This window comes from Oncorhynchus clarkii, chromosome 13, assembly GCF_045791955.1.
Source record: "Oncorhynchus clarkii lewisi isolate Uvic-CL-2024 chromosome 13, UVic_Ocla_1.0, whole genome shotgun sequence".
Classification (NCBI taxonomy): Eukaryota; Metazoa; Chordata; class Actinopteri; order Salmoniformes; family Salmonidae; genus Oncorhynchus; species Oncorhynchus clarkii.
In genome coordinates this window covers 31506552-31525990 of record NC_092159.1, presented here as the reverse complement: position 1 = coordinate 31525990, position 19439 = coordinate 31506552, and the positions used below count along the sequence as shown (strand labels likewise).

General features: G+C 43.8%; 1 protein-coding gene across 4 annotated transcripts in view; it reads right to left on the bottom strand.

Moving 5' to 3' along the window:
- The window catches only part of LOC139364521 (phosphofurin acidic cluster sorting protein 2), a 103585-nt gene that overhangs the window by 10816 nt on the left and 73330 nt on the right, over nt 1-19439 (bottom strand). The window contains exons 11-19 of one of the 4 annotated variants that reach the window (XM_071101311.1): nt 18711-18800; nt 16867-17012; nt 14371-14503; nt 14155-14259; nt 7930-8036; nt 7482-7636; nt 7021-7131; nt 3434-3536; nt 1311-1343 (exon numbers count right to left, since the gene is read on the bottom strand). In XM_071101311.1, the coding sequence (XP_070957412.1) occupies nt 1311-1343; nt 3434-3536; nt 7021-7131; nt 7482-7636; nt 7930-8036; nt 14155-14259; nt 14371-14503; nt 16867-17012; nt 18711-18800 (983 nt within the window). Of the gene's footprint in view, nt 1-1310; nt 1344-3433; nt 3546-7020; nt 7132-7481; nt 7637-7929; nt 8037-14154; nt 14260-14370; nt 14504-16866; nt 17013-18710; nt 18801-19439 lie in introns of all 4 variants that reach the window. The other 3 variants (XM_071101310.1, XM_071101313.1, XM_071101312.1) reach the window with 3 other exon arrangements.

The window sequence follows — 19439 nt, the reverse complement described above, 5'->3', positions numbered from 1 at the left end:
GGAGCAAAAACAGTCCAGGAACATTGTTGTAGAGCCCTGATCTAGGATAATCTTCAGGTGTGTCTCAATATTCTAACGCGGCTTCCTCTCCTGGTCTCCTGTTCTTCAATGGCACTGATCTGAAAACACATGATAGATGAAAGCATTACTCCTCTCGGCAGAGTTTGGACTCGGTCGGCTCTCGTCATGTTGTGACAATACTCAGTGGACTCTGTCTCTGTCACCAAGGGGAGACCGGGAGAGACTGGAATTAGCCAATCAAAAGTCACCTTTCAGCACCCCTTTGTTCCTATAATACAGTACACCGTGCCTTTTATATGCCTGGTAATTGTTAAGGTGACCTTTAAATGTTTGAGTGCTCATCCTCCCTGGTGGATATAAAGTGTGTGGGTGTGTGTGTGTCATTACACTCTTACAAGGTAAAAATGGTTTCTGAGGTGGGTCAACAGTGACATCTAAGCAGAGATTTGAAAATAACAGCCACACATGCAGGTGTGTGTGTGGTGTGTGTGGGTGTGTGTGATAGAGTGTGTCACGTGGCTGGTGTTCTCTACCTCCGCACTATCCCTCCCTCCCTCCCTCCCTCCCTCCCTCCCTCCCTCCTCTTCAAACCACCTAATTAGATCTCCACTGTCATCTCTCCTTCTTTACACTCGTCCTCCTCTCTCTGAGGTAATAGGAAAGAACACATCCAATGTCAACCTTTTTCTCTTAGATCTCATTGAGTCAACAGTTTGCCCTACTGTTCCCAACTTCAAAGAGCAATGTATGTGGGAGACCTTAAAGGTAGAGTCAGCAATGTGACATCATCAAACACAGCGGGGCGACTTCCTGATGACATATTTCAACAATAACAGATGGCCAGTATGGGCTCTTTCCAATTTGCACGTTCGGCACTCCTTTGAGGCGTGTCGACATTGGAAAGATCCAATAATGGCAGCCTTGGCAGATTCGACTTTTGTTGTTGACTTCTGTAAGCAGGAAGTCACCCAGCAGTGTATGATGATGTCATATTGCTGACTGTACCTTTAATGCGGTTGTATATTATCCAAAATCCACATATCCAAACCAAATCCAAACCAAAAGCCAACCAAGCCAGACAAACAAACAAGTGGTTAAGACAGTAAGACATGCAAAAACTCAAATCAATACGGGGGTAGTCGATGCAGACCAGATATGAAGTTAAGACGAACAGCGAGTTATGTGTGGGCGGGTTAGAAATTAGACAACAAGGGGTCACAGGTTATATTGGTGGACAAAATGCAACACAGCAGGGGGGCGGGGTCAAACGAAAGGCTGCGGCCAGGTACCTGATGTAAAAATCAAAATACAAGCTTCTCTTCCTTGAATGCAAATGAAAGAAAAAGGTAGAATAACTCAAGTGTGGTAAAATGGTACGAGTCGTCGTTGTTCTTTCTTCATGAGTTATGAGTCAACTGTCGCAAAATATGTTCTGTCAAAGTGGAGTTCACATGTTGTTATTCTGTTGGTGCTAATTTAAATAAGCAAATGTGGTCGATGAACGTGATTGAATATGGTTGAAATTAGCATTAGTGTTGCTTTTTCCAAAGATAAATTAATGAGAATGAAGCCACTAAATTGAAAAATCTGAAGCGTAGAGGGAGCACTATAGAACACAATAGATAATCCAAATACAGTGCCTTGCGAAAGTATTCGGCCCCCTTGAACTTTGCGACCTTTTGCCACATTTCAGGCTTCAAACATAAAGATATAAAACTGTATTTTTTTGTGAAGAATCAACAACAAGTGGGACACAATCATGAAGTGGAACAACATTTATTGGATATTTCAAACTTTTTTAACAAATCAAAAACTGAAAAATTGGACGTGCAAAATTATTCAGCCCCTTTACTTTCAGTGCAGCAAACTCTCTCCAGAAGTTCAGTGAGGATCTCTGAATGATCCAATGTTGACCTAAATGACTAATGATGATAAATACAATCCACCTGTGTGTAATCAAGTCTCCGTATAAATGCACCTGCACTGTGATAGTCTCAGAGGTCCGTTAAAAGCGCAGAGAGCATCATGAAGAACAAGGAACACACCAGGCAGGTCCGAGATATAGTTGTGAAGAAGTTTAAAGCCGGATTTGGATACAAAAATATTTCCCAAGCTTTAAACATCCCAAGGAGCACTGTGCAAGCGATAATATTGAAATGGAAGGAGTATCAGACCACTGCAAATCTACCAAGACCTGGCCGTCCCTCTAAACTTTCAGCTCATACAAGGAGAAGACTGATCAGAGATGCAGCCAAGAGGCCCATGATCACTCTGGATGAACTGCAGAGATCTACAGCTGAGGTGGGAGACTCTGTCCATAGGACAACAATCAGTCGTATATTGCACAAATCTGGCCTTTATGGAAGAGTGGCAAGAAGAAAGCCATTTCTTAAAGATATCCATAAAAAGTGTCATTTAAAGTTTGCCACAAGCCACCTGGGAGACACACCAAACATGTGGAAGAAGGTGCTCTGGTCAGATGAAACCAAAATTGAACTTTTTGACAACAATGCAAAACGTTATGTTTGGTGTAAAAGCAACACAGCTGAACACACCATCCCCACTGTCAAACATGGTGGTGGCAGCATCATGGTTTGGGCCTGCTTTTCTTCAGCAGGGACAGGGAAGATGGTTAAAATTGATGGGAAGATGGATGGAGCCAAATACAGGACCATTCTGGAAGAAAACCTGATGGAGTCTGCAAAAGACCTGAGACTGGGACGGAGATTTGTCTTCCAACAAGACAATGATCCAAAACATAAAGCAAAATCTACAATGGAATGGTTCAAAAATAAACATATCCAGGTGTTAGAATGGCCAAGTCAAAGTCCAGACCTGAATCCAATCGAGAATCTGTGGAAAGAACTGAAGATTGCTGTTCACAAATGCTCTCCATCCAACCTCACTGAGCTCGAGCTGTTTTGCAAGGAGGAATGGGAAAACATTTCAGTCTCTCGATGTGCAAAACTGATAGAGACATACCCCAAGCGACTTACAGCTGTAATCGCAGCAAAAGGTGGCGCTACAAAGTATTAACTTAAGGAGGCTGAATAATTTTGCACGCCCAATTTTTCCGTTTTTGATTTGTTAAAAAAGTTTGAAATATCCAATAAATGTCGTTCCACTTCATGATTGTGTCCCACTTGTTGTTGATTCTTCACAAAAAAATACAGTTTTATATCTTTATGTTTGAAGCCTGAAATGTGGCAAAAGGTTGCAAAGTTCAAGGGGGCCGAATACTTTCGCAAGGCACTGTATAGTTTAATAGCATAATAGAATAATAGCATACAGAATATCTACATTTTACCAGACATTTCATAAACACATGCACATGCACACACCCTTAAATATCACCCATTCATTCTGTACTCACATGCATGCACACGCTTGCTTGCACACACACACACCTTACCTTTTCTGTTTGTAGGTGAGCATGGCCTCAGAGATGGGACACTGGTGCGAGACGCTGGCCCCAGCCAGGTACTGAGACACGCGGCCTGCTACATCAATGTTGTCTATGGAAACTCAAAGTGGAGGGCACAACCTATCATGTTTTTGTTCTTACACCCTTTTTAAATCCCATTTATTATTATTTTATTATTATTATTCATGTATTGTATTATCATTCAACACATACAGTAATGCAACAGTAGAAGCATCAAAATATACTAATATTGTGTGAATGCGAGCATATTATACTAAAATAAATATTCAGTAAAACTTCCTGCAATGAATACCCTGTACATAAATAATAACTTATATATTTGTAATCATGTTTTTAATAATAAATACGATATTATAATTAACAAACTAGTACTTTTTAAGAACAAATTCTATCAGCATATCGACTGTAGTATTCGCGCTGATGAAACACTATAGACCACTGTTACTCCAACTTCCGGGATACAAGCCCCCCCCCCCCCCCCCCCCCCCCCCCCCTTCTTTCGGCAAATCTGACCACGACTCCATTTTGCTCCTTCCTTCCTGTAGGCAGAAACTCAAACAGGAAGTACCGGTGCTAAGGACTATTCAATGCTGGTCTGATCAAATCGGAATCCACACTTCAAGATTGTTTTGATCACACAGACTGTGATATGTTTCGGGTAGCTTCCGGGAATAATATTGACAAATATACTGAAACGGTAACTGCCTTTATCAGGAAGTGTATAGGATATGTTGTACCACTGTGACTATTAAAACCTACCCTAACCAGAAACAGTGGAAAGATGGCAGCATTCGTGCAAAACTGAAAGCGCAAACCACCACATTTAAACATAACAAGGTGTCTGGAAATATGGCAGAATACAAACAGAGCAGTCAATCAAACAGGCAAAACGTCAGTTTAGAGACAAAGTGGAGTCGCAATTCAACGTCTCAGGCACGAGACATATGTGGCAGGGTCTACAGACAATCACGGACTACAAAAGGAAAACCAGCCACGTCGCAGACACCAACGCCTTGCTAAACACCTTCTTTGCCCGCTTTGAGGATAACACAGTGCCACCGACGTTGGGTCCTGACGGGCTGGCACCATGTGCTGAAGGTAGGAAACAACACCTCCACTTCACTGATCCTCAACACTGGGGCCCCACAAGGGTGCGTACTCAGCCCCCTCCTGAAGTTCATGTTCACCCATGACTGCGTGGCCAAGCATGCCTCCAACTCAATCATCAAGTTTGCAGACAACACAGTAGTAGGCTTGATTACCAACGACGACGAGACAGCCTACAGGGAGGCGGTGAGGTCTCTGGGAGTCTGGTGCCAGGAAAATAACCTCTCACTCAACGTCAAAAAAATAAAGAAAATGATTGTGGACTTCAGGAAACAACAGAGGGAGCATCCCCCATCCACATCGACGGGACAGTAGTGGAGAAGGTGGAACGTTTAAATTCCTCTGCGTACATATCACTGACAAACTGAAATGGTCCACCCACACAGACAGTGTGGTGAAGAAGGTGCAACATCGTTTTTTCAACCTGGTGAGGCTGAAGAAATTTGGCTTGTCACCTAAAACCCCCACAAACTTTTACATGTGCACAATTGAGAGCATCCTGTTGGGCTGTATCACCACATGGTACGGCAACTGCATCGCCCACAACCACAGGGCACTCCAGAGGGTGGTGCGGTCTGCACAACGCATCATCGGGGGCAGACTAACTGCCCTTCAGGACACCTACAGCACCTGATGTCACAGGAAGGCCAAAAAGGTCATCAAGGACAACAACCACCCGAGCCACTGCCTGTCAGACTGTTAAATAGCCATCACTAGCACAGAGAGGCTGCTGCCTATATACACAGACTGAAATCATTGGCCACTTGAATAAATGGAACACCAGTCACTTTAATAATGTTTATATATCTTGCATTACTCATCTCATATGTAAACTGAAACGTCCTCTCACTGTCAACTGCGTTTATTTTCAGAAAACTTAACATTTGTAAATATTTGTATGAGAATAACAAGATTCAACAACTGAGACAAACTGAACAACAAGTTCCACAGACATGTGACTAACAGACATTTAATAATATGTCCCTGAACAAGGGGGGGGGGGGGTCAAAATCAAAAGTAACAGTCAGTATCAGGTGTGGCCATCAGCTGCATTAAGTACTGCAGCGCATGAGATCCGGGCTCTTTGCTGGCGATGGCAGAACACTGACATTCCTGTCTTGCAGGAAATCACGCACAGAACAAGCAGTTTGGCTGGTGGCATTGTCATGCTGGAGGGTCAGGTCAGGATGAGCCTGCAGGAAGGGTACCACATGAGGGAGGAGGATGTCTTTCCTGTAACGCACAGCGTTGAGATTGCAGGCAATGACATCAAGCTCAGTCCGATGATGCTGTGACACACCTCCCCAGACCATGACAGACCCTCCACCTCCAAATCGATCCCGCTCCAGAGTACAGGCCTCTGTGTAACGCACATTTCTTCGACGATAAATGCAAATCCAAACATCACCCCTTGTGAGACAGTTTGAGCACTGATGTCCAGCCTCTCTCAGCCTATTGGAGACAGTCTGAGCACTGATGGAGGGATTGTGTGTTCCTGGTGTAACTAGGGCAGTTGTTTTTGCCATCCTGTACCTGTCTCGCAGTTGTGGTGTTTGGGATGTACCAATCCTGTGCAGGTGTTGTTACACGTGGTATGCCACTGCGAGGACGATCAGTTGTCCGTCCTGTCTCCCTGTAGCACTGTATTAGGCGTCTCACAGTACGGACATTGCAATTTATTGCCCTGGCCACATCTGCAGTCCTCATGCCTCTTTGCAGCCCTCATGCCTCTTTGCAGCATGCCTAAGGCACGTTCACACAGATGAACAGGGACCCTGGGCATCTTTATTTTGGTGTTTTTCAGAGTCAGTAGAAAGGTCTCTTTAGTGTTCCAAGTTTTCATTACTGTGACCTTAATTTGCCTACCGTCTGTAAGCTGTTAGTGTCTTAACGACCGTTCCACAGGTGTATGTTCATTAATTGTTTATGGTTCATTGAACAAGCATGGGAAAAAGTGTTTAAACCCTTTACAATGAGGAGCTGTGAAGTTATTTGAATTTTTACAAACTATCTTTGAAAGACAGGGTCCTGAAAAAGGGATGTTTCTTTTTTTGCTGAGTTTAGACACTGTATTCTATACTATTCTACTGCATCTTAGTCTATGCTGCTCTGACATTGCCTGTCCATATATTTATTCTTAATTCCATTCTTTACTTAGATTGATGTGTATTGGGTATATGTTGTGAAATTGTTAGATATTACTTGTTAGATATTGCTGCACTGTCGTAACTAGAAGCACAAGCATTTCGCTAAAACCGCAATAACATCTGCTAGACACGTGTATGTGATCAATAACATTGTTTTGATGTGACGCATAACGCACCATAATGCTGATAGATGTTCCTAAACATTTGTAACTGCATTTATGAAGCCTTATGAGCAGATCCATATCCTGCATGGTATTTTGGCTCATAATAAGCGTTTGCTGCTCCAGCTCTCTGCTGTACCTGATGTTGGGGCCTCCAGTCTGCCGAACAAGTCCCTCCAGCCAGCGTCCATGAAGATGTTGTTGAACTTACTGTCGAACGAAGACATGTGTTTGGCCAGAGGATGAGTGCCTGCAGAGGGAGGAGCAGACTGATTAGAAGGCCACAGGAAAACAAAATGGAGTCCAGCTTTTCTAGTCTGTATGTTGTTAGCCTGCTATGATACCCAGTGTCCTATATGAGATCTGTTCCTGTAACTAGTGTTTTGTGTGCAGTTTTCCGTTTGACGTCAGTGCATGATTTATGGGAGGCTTGCGTTATGCCTGCAGAATGGTAATTAGGCCATTATTTTCTACAGTTTGTGAACTTTTCCAATGCATGAATGATAGTTTCAATTTATCCCCTAAATCTACTGAATTGAAATGGAATTGACGACCAACCCGAACCTGGACTCCATGGCGATTGGCTGAATTGCTGCTTACCAACAGGGATGACCAGGAAGCGGATGTAGCTGAGCCAATCAGGCGTCTTGTTGGCCAGCTGCTCCACGAAGCACCTGAGGATGGTGCTGAGGTAACTCTGGTCTCCGGCCACTGCCACTTTGATGGTGGGGGGTGTCTGGGCATTGCAGTTACAGCTAGTCAGAGAAGTGGGGGAAAAAACATTATGAGAAACAGTAACTTGTTTCCACTTTATTCTGCGCTGTAATGGAAAGTGCTACCAAAATGTTTCACATATCAAAAATTATACGGGCCTAATCATGATCATCATAAGATCCACTCGCCTTGGTGACCACTGAATTAAAATTCACATTAAAAAGTCTACAAGAAACATTTACATTTTTACAATGAAGCAAAGTTAAAGTGAAATCGATTTGTTTCTCTCAACTACAATCATTGAATTAGAAAGAGGAAGGAAGCGAGTTCTTACAATCTCTGGATCCTGGTGACTATGGTGTTGAAGGCCGCATGAACATCCGCACCAGAGATGGTGCACACGATAGGCTGGCTGTGCTCATGGAGAATCTCAGATAGATACTGCAGGAAGGGAGGGAATGAGAGACAGAGGGCAGAGAGAGAACAGGGTTGAAAGGGGTTTCAAGACAGAGGTGAGACGGGGCTTGGGATCAGAAGCCGACACAGTCTGTGTTTGTGAGCGCACATGCTTCAGAGTTGCATTATGCTTACATAAGAAATGGATTCCCCCTGATTGCTAAGCCTTTCTCCAGCTAGGCTTAGAGATATGAAGGTCAAAAAATACCTGATCTTGTACATGTTCCAAAAGCGAGTATGTTTGTTGAGTGCACAGCTGATGCAAATGCTACTGATTGAGTAGCATAAAACACTATATCTACAGTTGAAGTCGGAAGTTTACATAAACAAGTTTTAATGACTCCCACTTAAGTGTATCAACCACTCCACAAATTTCTTGATAACAAACTATAGTTTTGGCAAGTTGGTCAGGATATCTACTTTGTGCATGGCAAGTAATTTTTCCAACAATTGTTTACAGACCGATTATTTCACTGTATTACAATTCCAGTGGGTCAGAAGTTCACATAAACTAAGTTGACTGTGCCTTTAAAAAGCTTGGAAAATTCCAGAAAATGAAGTCATGGCTTTAGAAGCTTCTGATAGGCTAATTGACAACATTTGAGTCAATTGGAGGTGTACCTGTGGATCTATTTCAAGGCCTACCTTCAAACTCAGTGCATCTTTGCTTGACATCATGGGAAAATAAAAAGAAATCAGCCAAGACGTCAGAAAAAAAATTGTAGACCTCTACAATTCTGGTTCACCCTTCGGAGCAATTTCCAAATGCCTGAAGGTACCACGTTCATCTGTACAAACAATAGTACGCAAGTATAAACACCATGGGACCACGAAGACGTCATAATGCTCAGGAAGGAGACGAGTTCTGTCTCCTAGAGATTAACGTACTTTGATGCGAAAAGTGCAAATCAATCCCAGAACAACATCAAAGGACCTTGTGAAGATGCTGGAAGTTAAAAAAAAGAATCAAAATCCACAGTAAAACGAGTCCTATATCGACATAACCTGAAAGGCCGCTCAGCAAGGAAGAAGCCACTGTTCCAAAACTGCCATAAAAAGGCCAGACTACGGTTTGCAACTGCACATGGGGACAAAGATCGTACTTTTTGGAGAAATGTCCCCTGGTCGATGAAACCATTTGGCCATAATGACCATGGTTAATAAAATAATGACCAGGAACAGATATAGCCCTTGCTTCACTCTAGACCTGACTGCCCTTGACCAGCACAAAAACATCCTGTGGCGTACTGCATTAGCATCGAATAGCCCCCATGATATGCAACTTTTCAGGGAAGTTAGGAAACAATATACACAGGCAGTTAGGAAAGCTAAGGCTAGCTTTTTCAAACAGAAATTCGCATCCTGTAGCACAAACTCAAAAACGTTCTGGGACACTGTAAAGTCCATGGAGAATAAGAGTACCTCCTCCCAGCTGCCCACTGCACTGAGGCTAGGAAACATTGTCATCACCGATAAATCCACCATAATTGAGAATTTCAATAAGCATTTTTCTACGGCTGGCCATGCTTTCCACCTGGCTACCCCTACCCGGGTCAACTGCCCTACACCCCCCACAGAAACTCGCCCAAGCCTCCCCATGGACCCCTACAAATAGACAATCTGGACCCTCTCTTTCTAAAATGATCTGCCGAAATTGTTGCAACCCCTATTACTAGCCTGTTCAACCTCTCTTTCGTATCGCCTGAGATTCCCAAAGATTGGAAAGCTGCCGCAATCATCCCCCTCTTCAAAGGGGGATACACTCTAGACCGAAACTTCTACAGACCTATATCTATCCTACCCTGCCTTTCTAAGGTCTTCGAAAGCCAAGTTAACAGATTACCAACCATTTCGAATCCCACAGTACCTTCTCCGCTATGCAATCTGGTTTCAGAGCTGTTCATGGGTGCACCTCAGAAATGCCCAAGGTCCTAAAAGATGTCATAACCGCCATCGATAAGAGACATTACTGTGCAGACGTATTCATCGACCTGGCCAAGGCTTTCGACTCTGTCAATACCCACATTCTTATCGGCAAACTCAACAGCCTTGGTTTCTCAAATGACTGCCTCACCTGGTTTACCAACTACTTCTCTGATAGAGTTCAGTGTGTCAAATCGGAGGGCCTGTTGTCCGGACCTCTGGCAGTCTCTATGGGGGTGCCACAGGGTTAAATTCTTGGGCCGACGCTCTTCTCCGTATACATCAATGATGTCGCACTTGCTGCTGGTGATTCTCTGATCCACCTCTACAAAGATGACACCATTCTGGCCCTTCTTTGGACACTGTGTTAATTCACCTCCAGACAAGCTTCAATGCCATACCACAACTCTCCTTCCGTGGACTTCAACTGCTCTTAAATGCAAGTAAAACTAAATGCATGCTCTTCAACCGATCACTGCCCACAACCGCCCGCCCAACTAGCATCACTACTCTGCACGGTTCTGACTTAGAATATGTGGACAACTACAAATACCTAGGTGTCTGGCTAGACTGTAAACTCTCCTTCCAGACTCACATTACGCAACTCCAATCCAAAATTAAATCTAGAATCGGCTTCCTATTTCGCAATAAAGCATCCTTCACTCATGCTGCCAAGCTTACCCTCGTAAAACTGACCATCCTACCGATCCTCGACTTCGGCGATGTCATCTACAAAATAGCATCCAACACTCTACTCAACAAATTGGATGCAGTCTATCACAGTGCATTCCGCTTTGTCACCAAAGCCCCATATACTACCCACCACTTCGTCTGGTACGCTCTCGTTGGCTGGCAAAAAGTGGGGCAAAAAAGTATTTAGTCAGCCACCAATTGTGCAAGTTATCCCACTTAAAAAGATGAGAGAATACCTGTAATTTTCATCATAGGTACACTTCAACTATGACAGACAAAATTAGAAAAAAAATCCAGAAAATCACATTGTAGGATTTTTAATGACTTTATTTGCAAATTATGGTGGAAAATAAGTATTTGGTCACCTACAAAAGTTTATCTCAATACTTTGTTATATACCCTTTGTTGGCAATGACAGAGGTCAAACATTTTCTGTAAGTCTTCACAAGGTTTTCACACACTGTTAAAGGTATTTTGGCCCATTCCTCCATGCAGATCTCCTCTAGAGCAGTGATGTTTCGGGGCTGTTGCTGGGCAACACGGACCTTCAAATCCCTCCAAAGATTTTCTATGGGGTTGAGATCTGGAGACTGGCTAGGCCACTCCAGGACCTTGAAATGCTTCTTATGAAGCCACTCCTTTGTTGTCCGGGCGGTGTGTTTGGGATCATTGTCATGCTGAAAGACCCAGCCACGTTTCATCTTCAATGCCCTTGCTGACGGAAGGAGGTTTTCACTCAAAATCTCACGGTTACATGGCCCCATTCATTCTTTCCTTTACACAGATCAGTCGTCCTGGTCCCTTTGCAGAAAAACAGCCGCAAAGCATGATGTTTCCACCCCCATGCTTCACAGTAGATATGGTGTTCTTTGGATGCAACTCAGCATTCTTTGTCCTCCAAACACGACGAGTTCAGTTTTTACCAAAAAGTTATATTTTTGTTTCATCTGACCATATGACATTCTCCCAATCTTCTTATGGATCATCCAAATGCTCTCTAGCCTGGACATGTACTGGCTTAAGCAGGGGGACACGTCTGGCACTGCAGGATTTGAGTCCCTGGCGGCGTAGTGTGTTACTGATGGTAGGCTTTGTTACTTTGGTTCCAGCTCTCTGCAGGTCATTCACTAGGTCCCCCCGTGTGGTTCTGGGATTTTTGCTCAGAATTCTTGTGATCACGGGGTGAGATCTTGCGTGGAGCCCCAGATCGAGGGAGATTATCAGTGGTCTTGTATGTCTTCCATTTCCTAATAATTGCTCCCACAGTTGATTTCTTCAAACCAAGCTGCTTACCTATTGCAGATTCAGTCTTCCCAGCCTGGTGCAGGTCTACAATTTTGTTTCTGGTGTCCTTTGACAGCTCTTTGGTCTTGGCCATAGTGGAGTTTGGAGTGTGACTGTTTGAGGTTGTGGACAGCTGTCTTTTATACTGATGACAAGTTCAAACAGGTGCCATTAATACAGGTAAAGAGTGGAGGACAGAGGAGCCTCTTAAAGAAGAATTTACAGGTCTGTGTGAGCCAGAAATCTTGCTTGTTTGTAGGTGACCAAATACTTATTTTCCACCATAATTTGCAAATAAATGCATTAAAAATCCTACAATGTGATTTTCTGGATTTTTTAAATCATTTTGTCTGTCATAGTTGAAGTGGTACCTATGATGAAAATTACAGGCCTCTCTCATCTTTTTAAGTGGGAGAACTTGCACAATTGGTGGCTGACTAAATACTTTTTTGCCACACTGTATATCTCACTGGTCACCCCCAAAGCCAATTCCTCCTTTGGCCGCCTTTCCTTCCAGTTCTCTGCTGCCAATGACTGGAACATACTGCAAAAATCACTGAAGTCGGAGACTCATGTCTCCCTCGCTAGCTTAAAGCACCAGCTGTCAGAGCATCTCAGAGATCACTGCACCTGTACATAGCCCAACTGTAAATAGCCCATCCAACTACCTCATCCCAATACTGTATTTATTTATTTATCTTGCTCCTTTGCACCCCAGTATCTCTACTTGCACATTCATCTTCTGCACATCTATAACTTCAGTGTTTAATTGGTATATTGTAATTACTTCGCCACCATAGCCTATTTATTGCCTTACCTCTCTTATCTTACCTCATTTGCACACACTGTATATAGACTTTTTGTTTTACCCCCTTATTCACTCCAATTTTCGTGGTATCCAATTGTTAGTAGCTATTGTCTTGTCTCATCGCTACAACTCCTGTACGAACGTGGGAGAGGCGAAGGTCGAGAGCCATGTGTCCTCCAAAACACAACCCAACCAAGTCGCACTGCTTTTTAACACAGCGCATATCCAACCCGGAAGCCAGCTGCACCAATGTGTCAAAAGAAACAGAGCCTGGGCTGGAACCCAGAGTCTCTGGTGGCGCAGTGGTCTAAGGCACTACATCGCAGTGCTAGAGGCCCATATATAGACTTTTTCTACTGTATTATTGACTGTATGTTTGTTTATTCCATGTGTAACTCTGTGTTGTTGTATGTGTCGAACTGCTTTGCTTTATCTTGGCCAGGTCGCAGTTGTAAATGAGAACTTGTTCTCAACTAGCCTACCTGGTTAATTAAAGGTGAAATAAATCAATAAAAATGGTTATGCTTGGAGGAAAAAGGGGGAGGCTTGAAAGCTGAAGAACACCATCCCAACCGTGAAGCACGGGGGTGGCAACATCATGCTGCTTTGCTGCAGGAGGAACTGGTGCACTTCACAAAATAGATGGCATCACGATGTAGGAAAATTGTGTTGATATATTGAAGCAACATCTCAAGACATCAGTCAGTAAGATAAAGCTTAGTCGCAAATGGGTCTTTCAAATGGACAATGACCCCCGAGCATACTTCCAAAGTTGTGGCAAAGGACAACAAAGGCAAGGTATTGGAGCAGCCATAACAAAGCCCTGACCTCAATCCCATAGAAAAAGCGTGTGCGAGCAAGGAGGCCTACAAAACTGACTCAGTTACACCAGCTCTTGTCAGGAGGAATGGGCCAAAACTCACACAACTTATTGTGGGAAGCTTGTGGAAGGCTGACCCAAGTTAAACAATGTAAAGGCAATGCTACCAAATACTAATAGAGTATATGTAAACCTCTGACCCACTGGGAATGTGATGAAAGAAATAAAAGGTGAAATAAATTATTCTCTACTATTATTCTGACATTTCACATTCTTAAAATAAAGTGGTGATCCTAACTGACCTAAGACTGGACATTTTTACCCGGATAAAATGTCAGAAATTGTGAAAAACAGAGTTTAAATGTATTTGGCTAAGATGTATGTAAACTTCAGACCTCAACTGTTTTTGGTAAGAGGGTAATTTCATAGTCTTTATACAATACTGTAATGAAGATTTTGTAAACAAAAAAAAGCGGATACCAACTGTTTTGAATGATATTATATGACCAGATAGTACCCTTGTTTTTACCACTTAATTAGTCACACTGACCAACACAAACACAAAAGTAGTCTACCTGGCCCTGCCAGTCTGTGGTGTTGATGAGGATGATGCTCTCGGGGAGCTGCTCGTCGGAGATAAGGATCTGGTTTAGCTGGTCATACACTGACTTCCTGGGGACCTGGCGGAGGAAGAGGCAGAAGTAAAAAAGATGGTCTATCTGTATACACATATGTAGATCTTGCACACACACACTAGCTTACTTTACTATTGTGCACACACTCACACACACCTGGACAGCGATCCTGGATTCTGGGGATGTCTCGCTGTCGATGCTGCTGGTCCTGTCACTCTGGGCCTTGGAGTTCTGTCGGTCCTTCATGGATGTGCTCCTAGGACGCCTCTGCAGCTTGTTCTCTGTTTTACTGTGGACCACAAACAGGCACGGACCCAATGAAGCACTGAGCCAGGTTGAGCCACTGCTGAGAAATCTTACATAAAAAAAAACGTTATTCACCAATACTAAATACTAAGTAGTAGATATGCCTACAGCAGAACTCCTCAGACAATCCTGGCCATCTAATCCTTCTCTTTGACTCTCCCCAGCTTTTGTTCTGGAAGCATTTTATGAGCACAAAATGGCTGCCACACACTATCTACAGTGGGGCCAAAAAGTATTTAGTCAGCCACCAATTGTGCAAGTTCTCCCACTTAAAAAGATGAGAGAGGCCTGTAATTTTCATCATAGGTACACTTCAACTATGACAGACAAAATGAGAGAAAAAAATCCAGAAAATCACATTGTAGGATTTTTAATGAATTTATTTGCAAATTATGGTGGAAAATAAGTATTTGGTCAACAACAAACGTTTATCTCAATACTTTGTTATATATCCTTTGTTGGCAATGACAGAGGTCAAATGTTTTCTGTAAGTCTTCACAAGGTTTTCACACACTGTTGCTGGTATTTTGGCCCATCCCTCCATGCAGATCTCCTCTAGAGCAGTGATGTTTTGGGGCTGTTGCTGGGCAACACAGACTTTTAACTCCCTCCAAAGATTTTCTATGGGGTTGAGATCTGGAGACTGGTTAGGCCACTCCAGGACCTTGAAATGCTTCTTACTATAGCCACTCCTTTGTTGCCCGGGCGGTGTGTTTGGGATCATTGTCATGCTAAAAGACCCAGCCACGTTTCATCTTCAATGCCCTTGCGGATGGAAGGAGGTTTTCACTCAAAATCTCACGATACATGGCCCCATTCATTCTTGCCTTTACACGGATCAGTCGTCCTGGTCCCTTTACAGAAAAACAGCCCCAAAGCATGATGTTTCCACCCCCATGCTTCACAGTAGGTATGGTGTTCTTTGGATGCAACTCAGCATTCTTTGTCCTCCAAACACGACGAGTTGAGTTTTTACCAAAAAGTTATATTTTGGTTTCATCTGACCATAAGACATTCTCCCAATCTTCTTCTGGATCATCCAAATGCTCTCTAGCAAACTTCAGACGGGCCTGGACATGTACTGGCTTAAGCAGGGGGACACGTCTGGAACTGCAGGATTTGAGTCCCTGGCGGCGTAGTGTGTTACTGATGGTAGGCTTTGTTACTTTGGTCCCAGCTCTCTGCAGGTCATTCACTAGGTCCCCCCGTGTTGTTCTGGGATTTTTGCTCACCGTTCTTGTGATCATTTTGGCCCCACGGGGTGAGATCTTGCGTGGAGCCCCAGATCGAGGGAGATTATCAGTGGTCTTGTATGTGGATGGGTCTTTCAGCATGACAATGATCCCAAACACACCGCCCGGGCAACAAAGGAGTCCTGGAGTGGCCTAGCCAGTCTCCAGATCTTAACCCCACCTTTAACAGTGTGTGAAAACCTTGTGAAGACTTACAGAAAACGTTTGACCTCTGTCATTGCCAACAAAGGGTATATAACAAAGTATTGAGATAAGTATTTGGTCACCTACAAAAGTTTATTTTTCACCATAATTTGCAAATAAATTCATTTAAAAATCCTACAATGTGATTTTCTGGATTTTTTTTCTAATTTTGTCTGTCATTGTTGAAGTGTACCTATGATGAAAATTACAGGCCTCTCTCATCTTTTTAAGTGGGAGAACTTGCACAATTGGTGGCTGACTAAATACTTTTTGGCCCCACTGTATGTGGTTGTTACAAGCCAGCTACACATTGAAGTATCCTTGCACAATGGAGAAATGTACAACGACAAATGTGCAATGTCTGTACTAGGCAGATTGCTTATTCAATGGATCTGACTTTGATTCATCAGATGAGTAGAGTCGGTGGAAGGCGTGCTAGGGGACGTCCTTCTGCTGATTAGTTTGTTTATAGATAGGTGTAGCGGGGGAAATCACTGTATTGCGCTGAACAACCAAGACACCAGGTGCTCAGTCAGAGAGGTAGACCTGATCTCACCCGCCCCCTCCTCTCTCTCATCCCATCAATTTTATTTTGGGCATGTGTCTTATCCAACTCACGGCCTGGAGAGCTACTGGGTTTGCAGGCTTTGTTCCAGCCCAGCAGTGCGACACTGGTTTCAAATAATTAACCAGTCACGATCAATCTGGATCACAGTTAGTGGTATCAGGTGTATTAGTGCTGGGTTGGAATAAAGCGAGCACACCCATCCTTGTTTAGTTATAGTGTAAGGGTTAATAAGCGGTACTGTGTGTGAGACTGTGTGCGTGTGACTGTTTTTGTGCGTGTGTGCGTGAATGCATAAATGTCATACATGCATGCAAGTGAGCGGTTGTGCTTGTGGGCGGCTACCTCGGCGACATGAGTGTCTGGGACTCGGTCTTGCAGAGTTTGGCCACTGGGCCGGGCAGTTTGTCCGTGCTCAGGTCCCAGCTGATGGGAGTGGGGTTAGCCTCCCCTGACCCTGTGCCAGCCCTAGTCTCCTCATCCTCCGCGTCCTGTACATAATGGACATAATGGGAGAAATATAGCTCAAAATATATTTTCAATATATAGGGATGTACAGTACATACTAGGGTATTTCACTCATTCATTGGATTCCCATCCGTTGAACCGTGCTCCCACTGGTTCATTTCTCTCCCTAGAGATGAATTAACACTTTACTTAACAATCCTTTTCCAGTTGGTATTGTCAGTGGGAATTCACTGACACCAGAGACACAAGTCACGAAGGTTCACCCTGTGCGAGTTTTACAGGTGAACTCAATTATCTGCATCCCACCCTATTTCATTTATAGTGCACTACTTTTGACCAGATCCCTATGGACCCTGAATTAGTACACTACATAGGGAATATGGTGCCATTTGGAACGCAGCCATTGAGATCATTGTTTTCTCAATTGGATCATGCCCAAGAGGTAGCAACCGCAACCAATACGTAAGATGATGAAATGCACACAGTACCTAGAAAACAGCTATTTCTGTGCAGGGTACCCATTGTCGATGCATTTCAATGTGCTGTCATGGTGACCGTGACGACATCACATAACGCCTGGCAGATGTCCGCAAACACATTCACATGAAGCCCAGTGTGTGCATGTAAGTATCATGTGTTTGGCCACTGAACATCCCGTCCTTGGGCCCCAAACACAAGCCCCCTCAGAATCCGTCCCTCCCTCTCCCAAGAAATGCGTCGTCAGGTGCTCCTCGTTGCCGGGGTTCCCGGGGTGAACAAGTGCAGAGGAGGCAAAGGAGCACGAGAGGCAACGGTGAAGAAAAACAAAACACTATGTAAAGCACTGCTCTTCTCACGGACCAATACGCACGCTGACTTCCTCTCCACAGCCAGCTGGACCTGGGCCTCAGAGTGGTGTCGGTGTGTTTATACATAATGTGTGTGTGTACTGTAAATATTGTGTGTGTGTGTGTGTGTATGAGCGCGCTCATGTGTGTATACACAATGTATGTGTGTGTGTGTGTGTGCGCGCGTGCATGTATGCTTGTGTGTAATAATGGAGGTCTTTGTGGTAACAGTGTAAATGTACTCTTGTTCGCATCAAAAATGGTAGAGTGGAAAAATAAACAGATGGGAGCTGATTTATGATCATGGACAAAATAGCAGCGCAGAGAGAGAGAGAGAGAAGAGAGAAACAAAATGTTTAAGAACCCGGGATTTATTTCCCCCATGTCTACCGTATTTCGTTCCGTTGACATTTTAGGAATGTTTACTGACAATTGCTGTTTCCATTAGGCCTGTCTTGAGTTTTTTGTATCCGTTTTTTATTACTTTCATTACTTTCAAATGGGTTGATGGAAACAAGGTTAGTGAGAAAGAGAGAGAAGGGGTAAAAAAAAGACAGGTAGAGAGAACGACAGACATCAAATGAGAGAACATGAGTGAGTTGAGGCAAGGAGACAGGCAAAAACAGAGACAGAGTGGAAAGAAAGAGAGAGGTACTAGAGACAGAGAGACCGGCCCAGCCCATTGATAGAGAACAGAAAAGGACACAAAGCAAGAGAGAAAGAGCACTAAATATGTTACGCCTACAGGGGTCCTCCAGAGGTTGCCCGGTGTAGAATAAAGTTGTCCTTAGACACCGATCTTGGGTCAGTTTTCCCCCACTTATGGTTAAGGTCAGAATTGGGGGAAGGGAAGCTGATCCTAGAGCTGTACCTTGGGGCAGCTTGCCCACTCACCCCTGCAGGAGACTCCAATCCGGCGCTGTCGTCTGTATACTTGGTCCCTATTTGGACTTTGGCCCTGTCCGGGGACAGCAGCTCTCCACCCTAAAAGGAGCAGAACACAAGACGCAGTTACCAAAACCGTCTGCTAGGGGACACCCTTGAGCATATCCTAATTCCATGTAAGGAATCACATGAACTCTATTCAGTGTGTTTTCATATGCGCCTGCTGCCAGCGAAATAGGTGACTACTAACCCTTAGGTGGCTGGCTACCCCTTAGCTATCTACTTTTGTCATGACACAAGCTACATCAGATTTTCAGGAACACACTGCATTCATGACATTTCTATCTGCAACATTCCAGAAGTTTGCTCACTTAAAGGTGTAATCCTTAATAGTGAACCTGTCACGCTCCTTTTGTGATATTGCAACAACAAGGAAGTTACTGCAAACAACAAACACTGTTTTCTTCCCTATGACATCATTGCATGTGGGACAGAACAGCAGAATATTTACCAGGCTCCTCACAGCTTCGTCAACGAAGCAAAAACTATAACAACGGCGGTGGGGCGGACAGTGAAACTGTTACCCCTACTGTGGATTCCATCTTCAACGTGCGCCAGGGTCCAACTCTGAAATGCCTTTACCGATACTTTCATAGCTGGTGTCTGCATATTTAATGAGACGATCAATGTTCTATTTTGTGGCCATGTTTGATTTGCTTGAATTAACGACAATTGCTC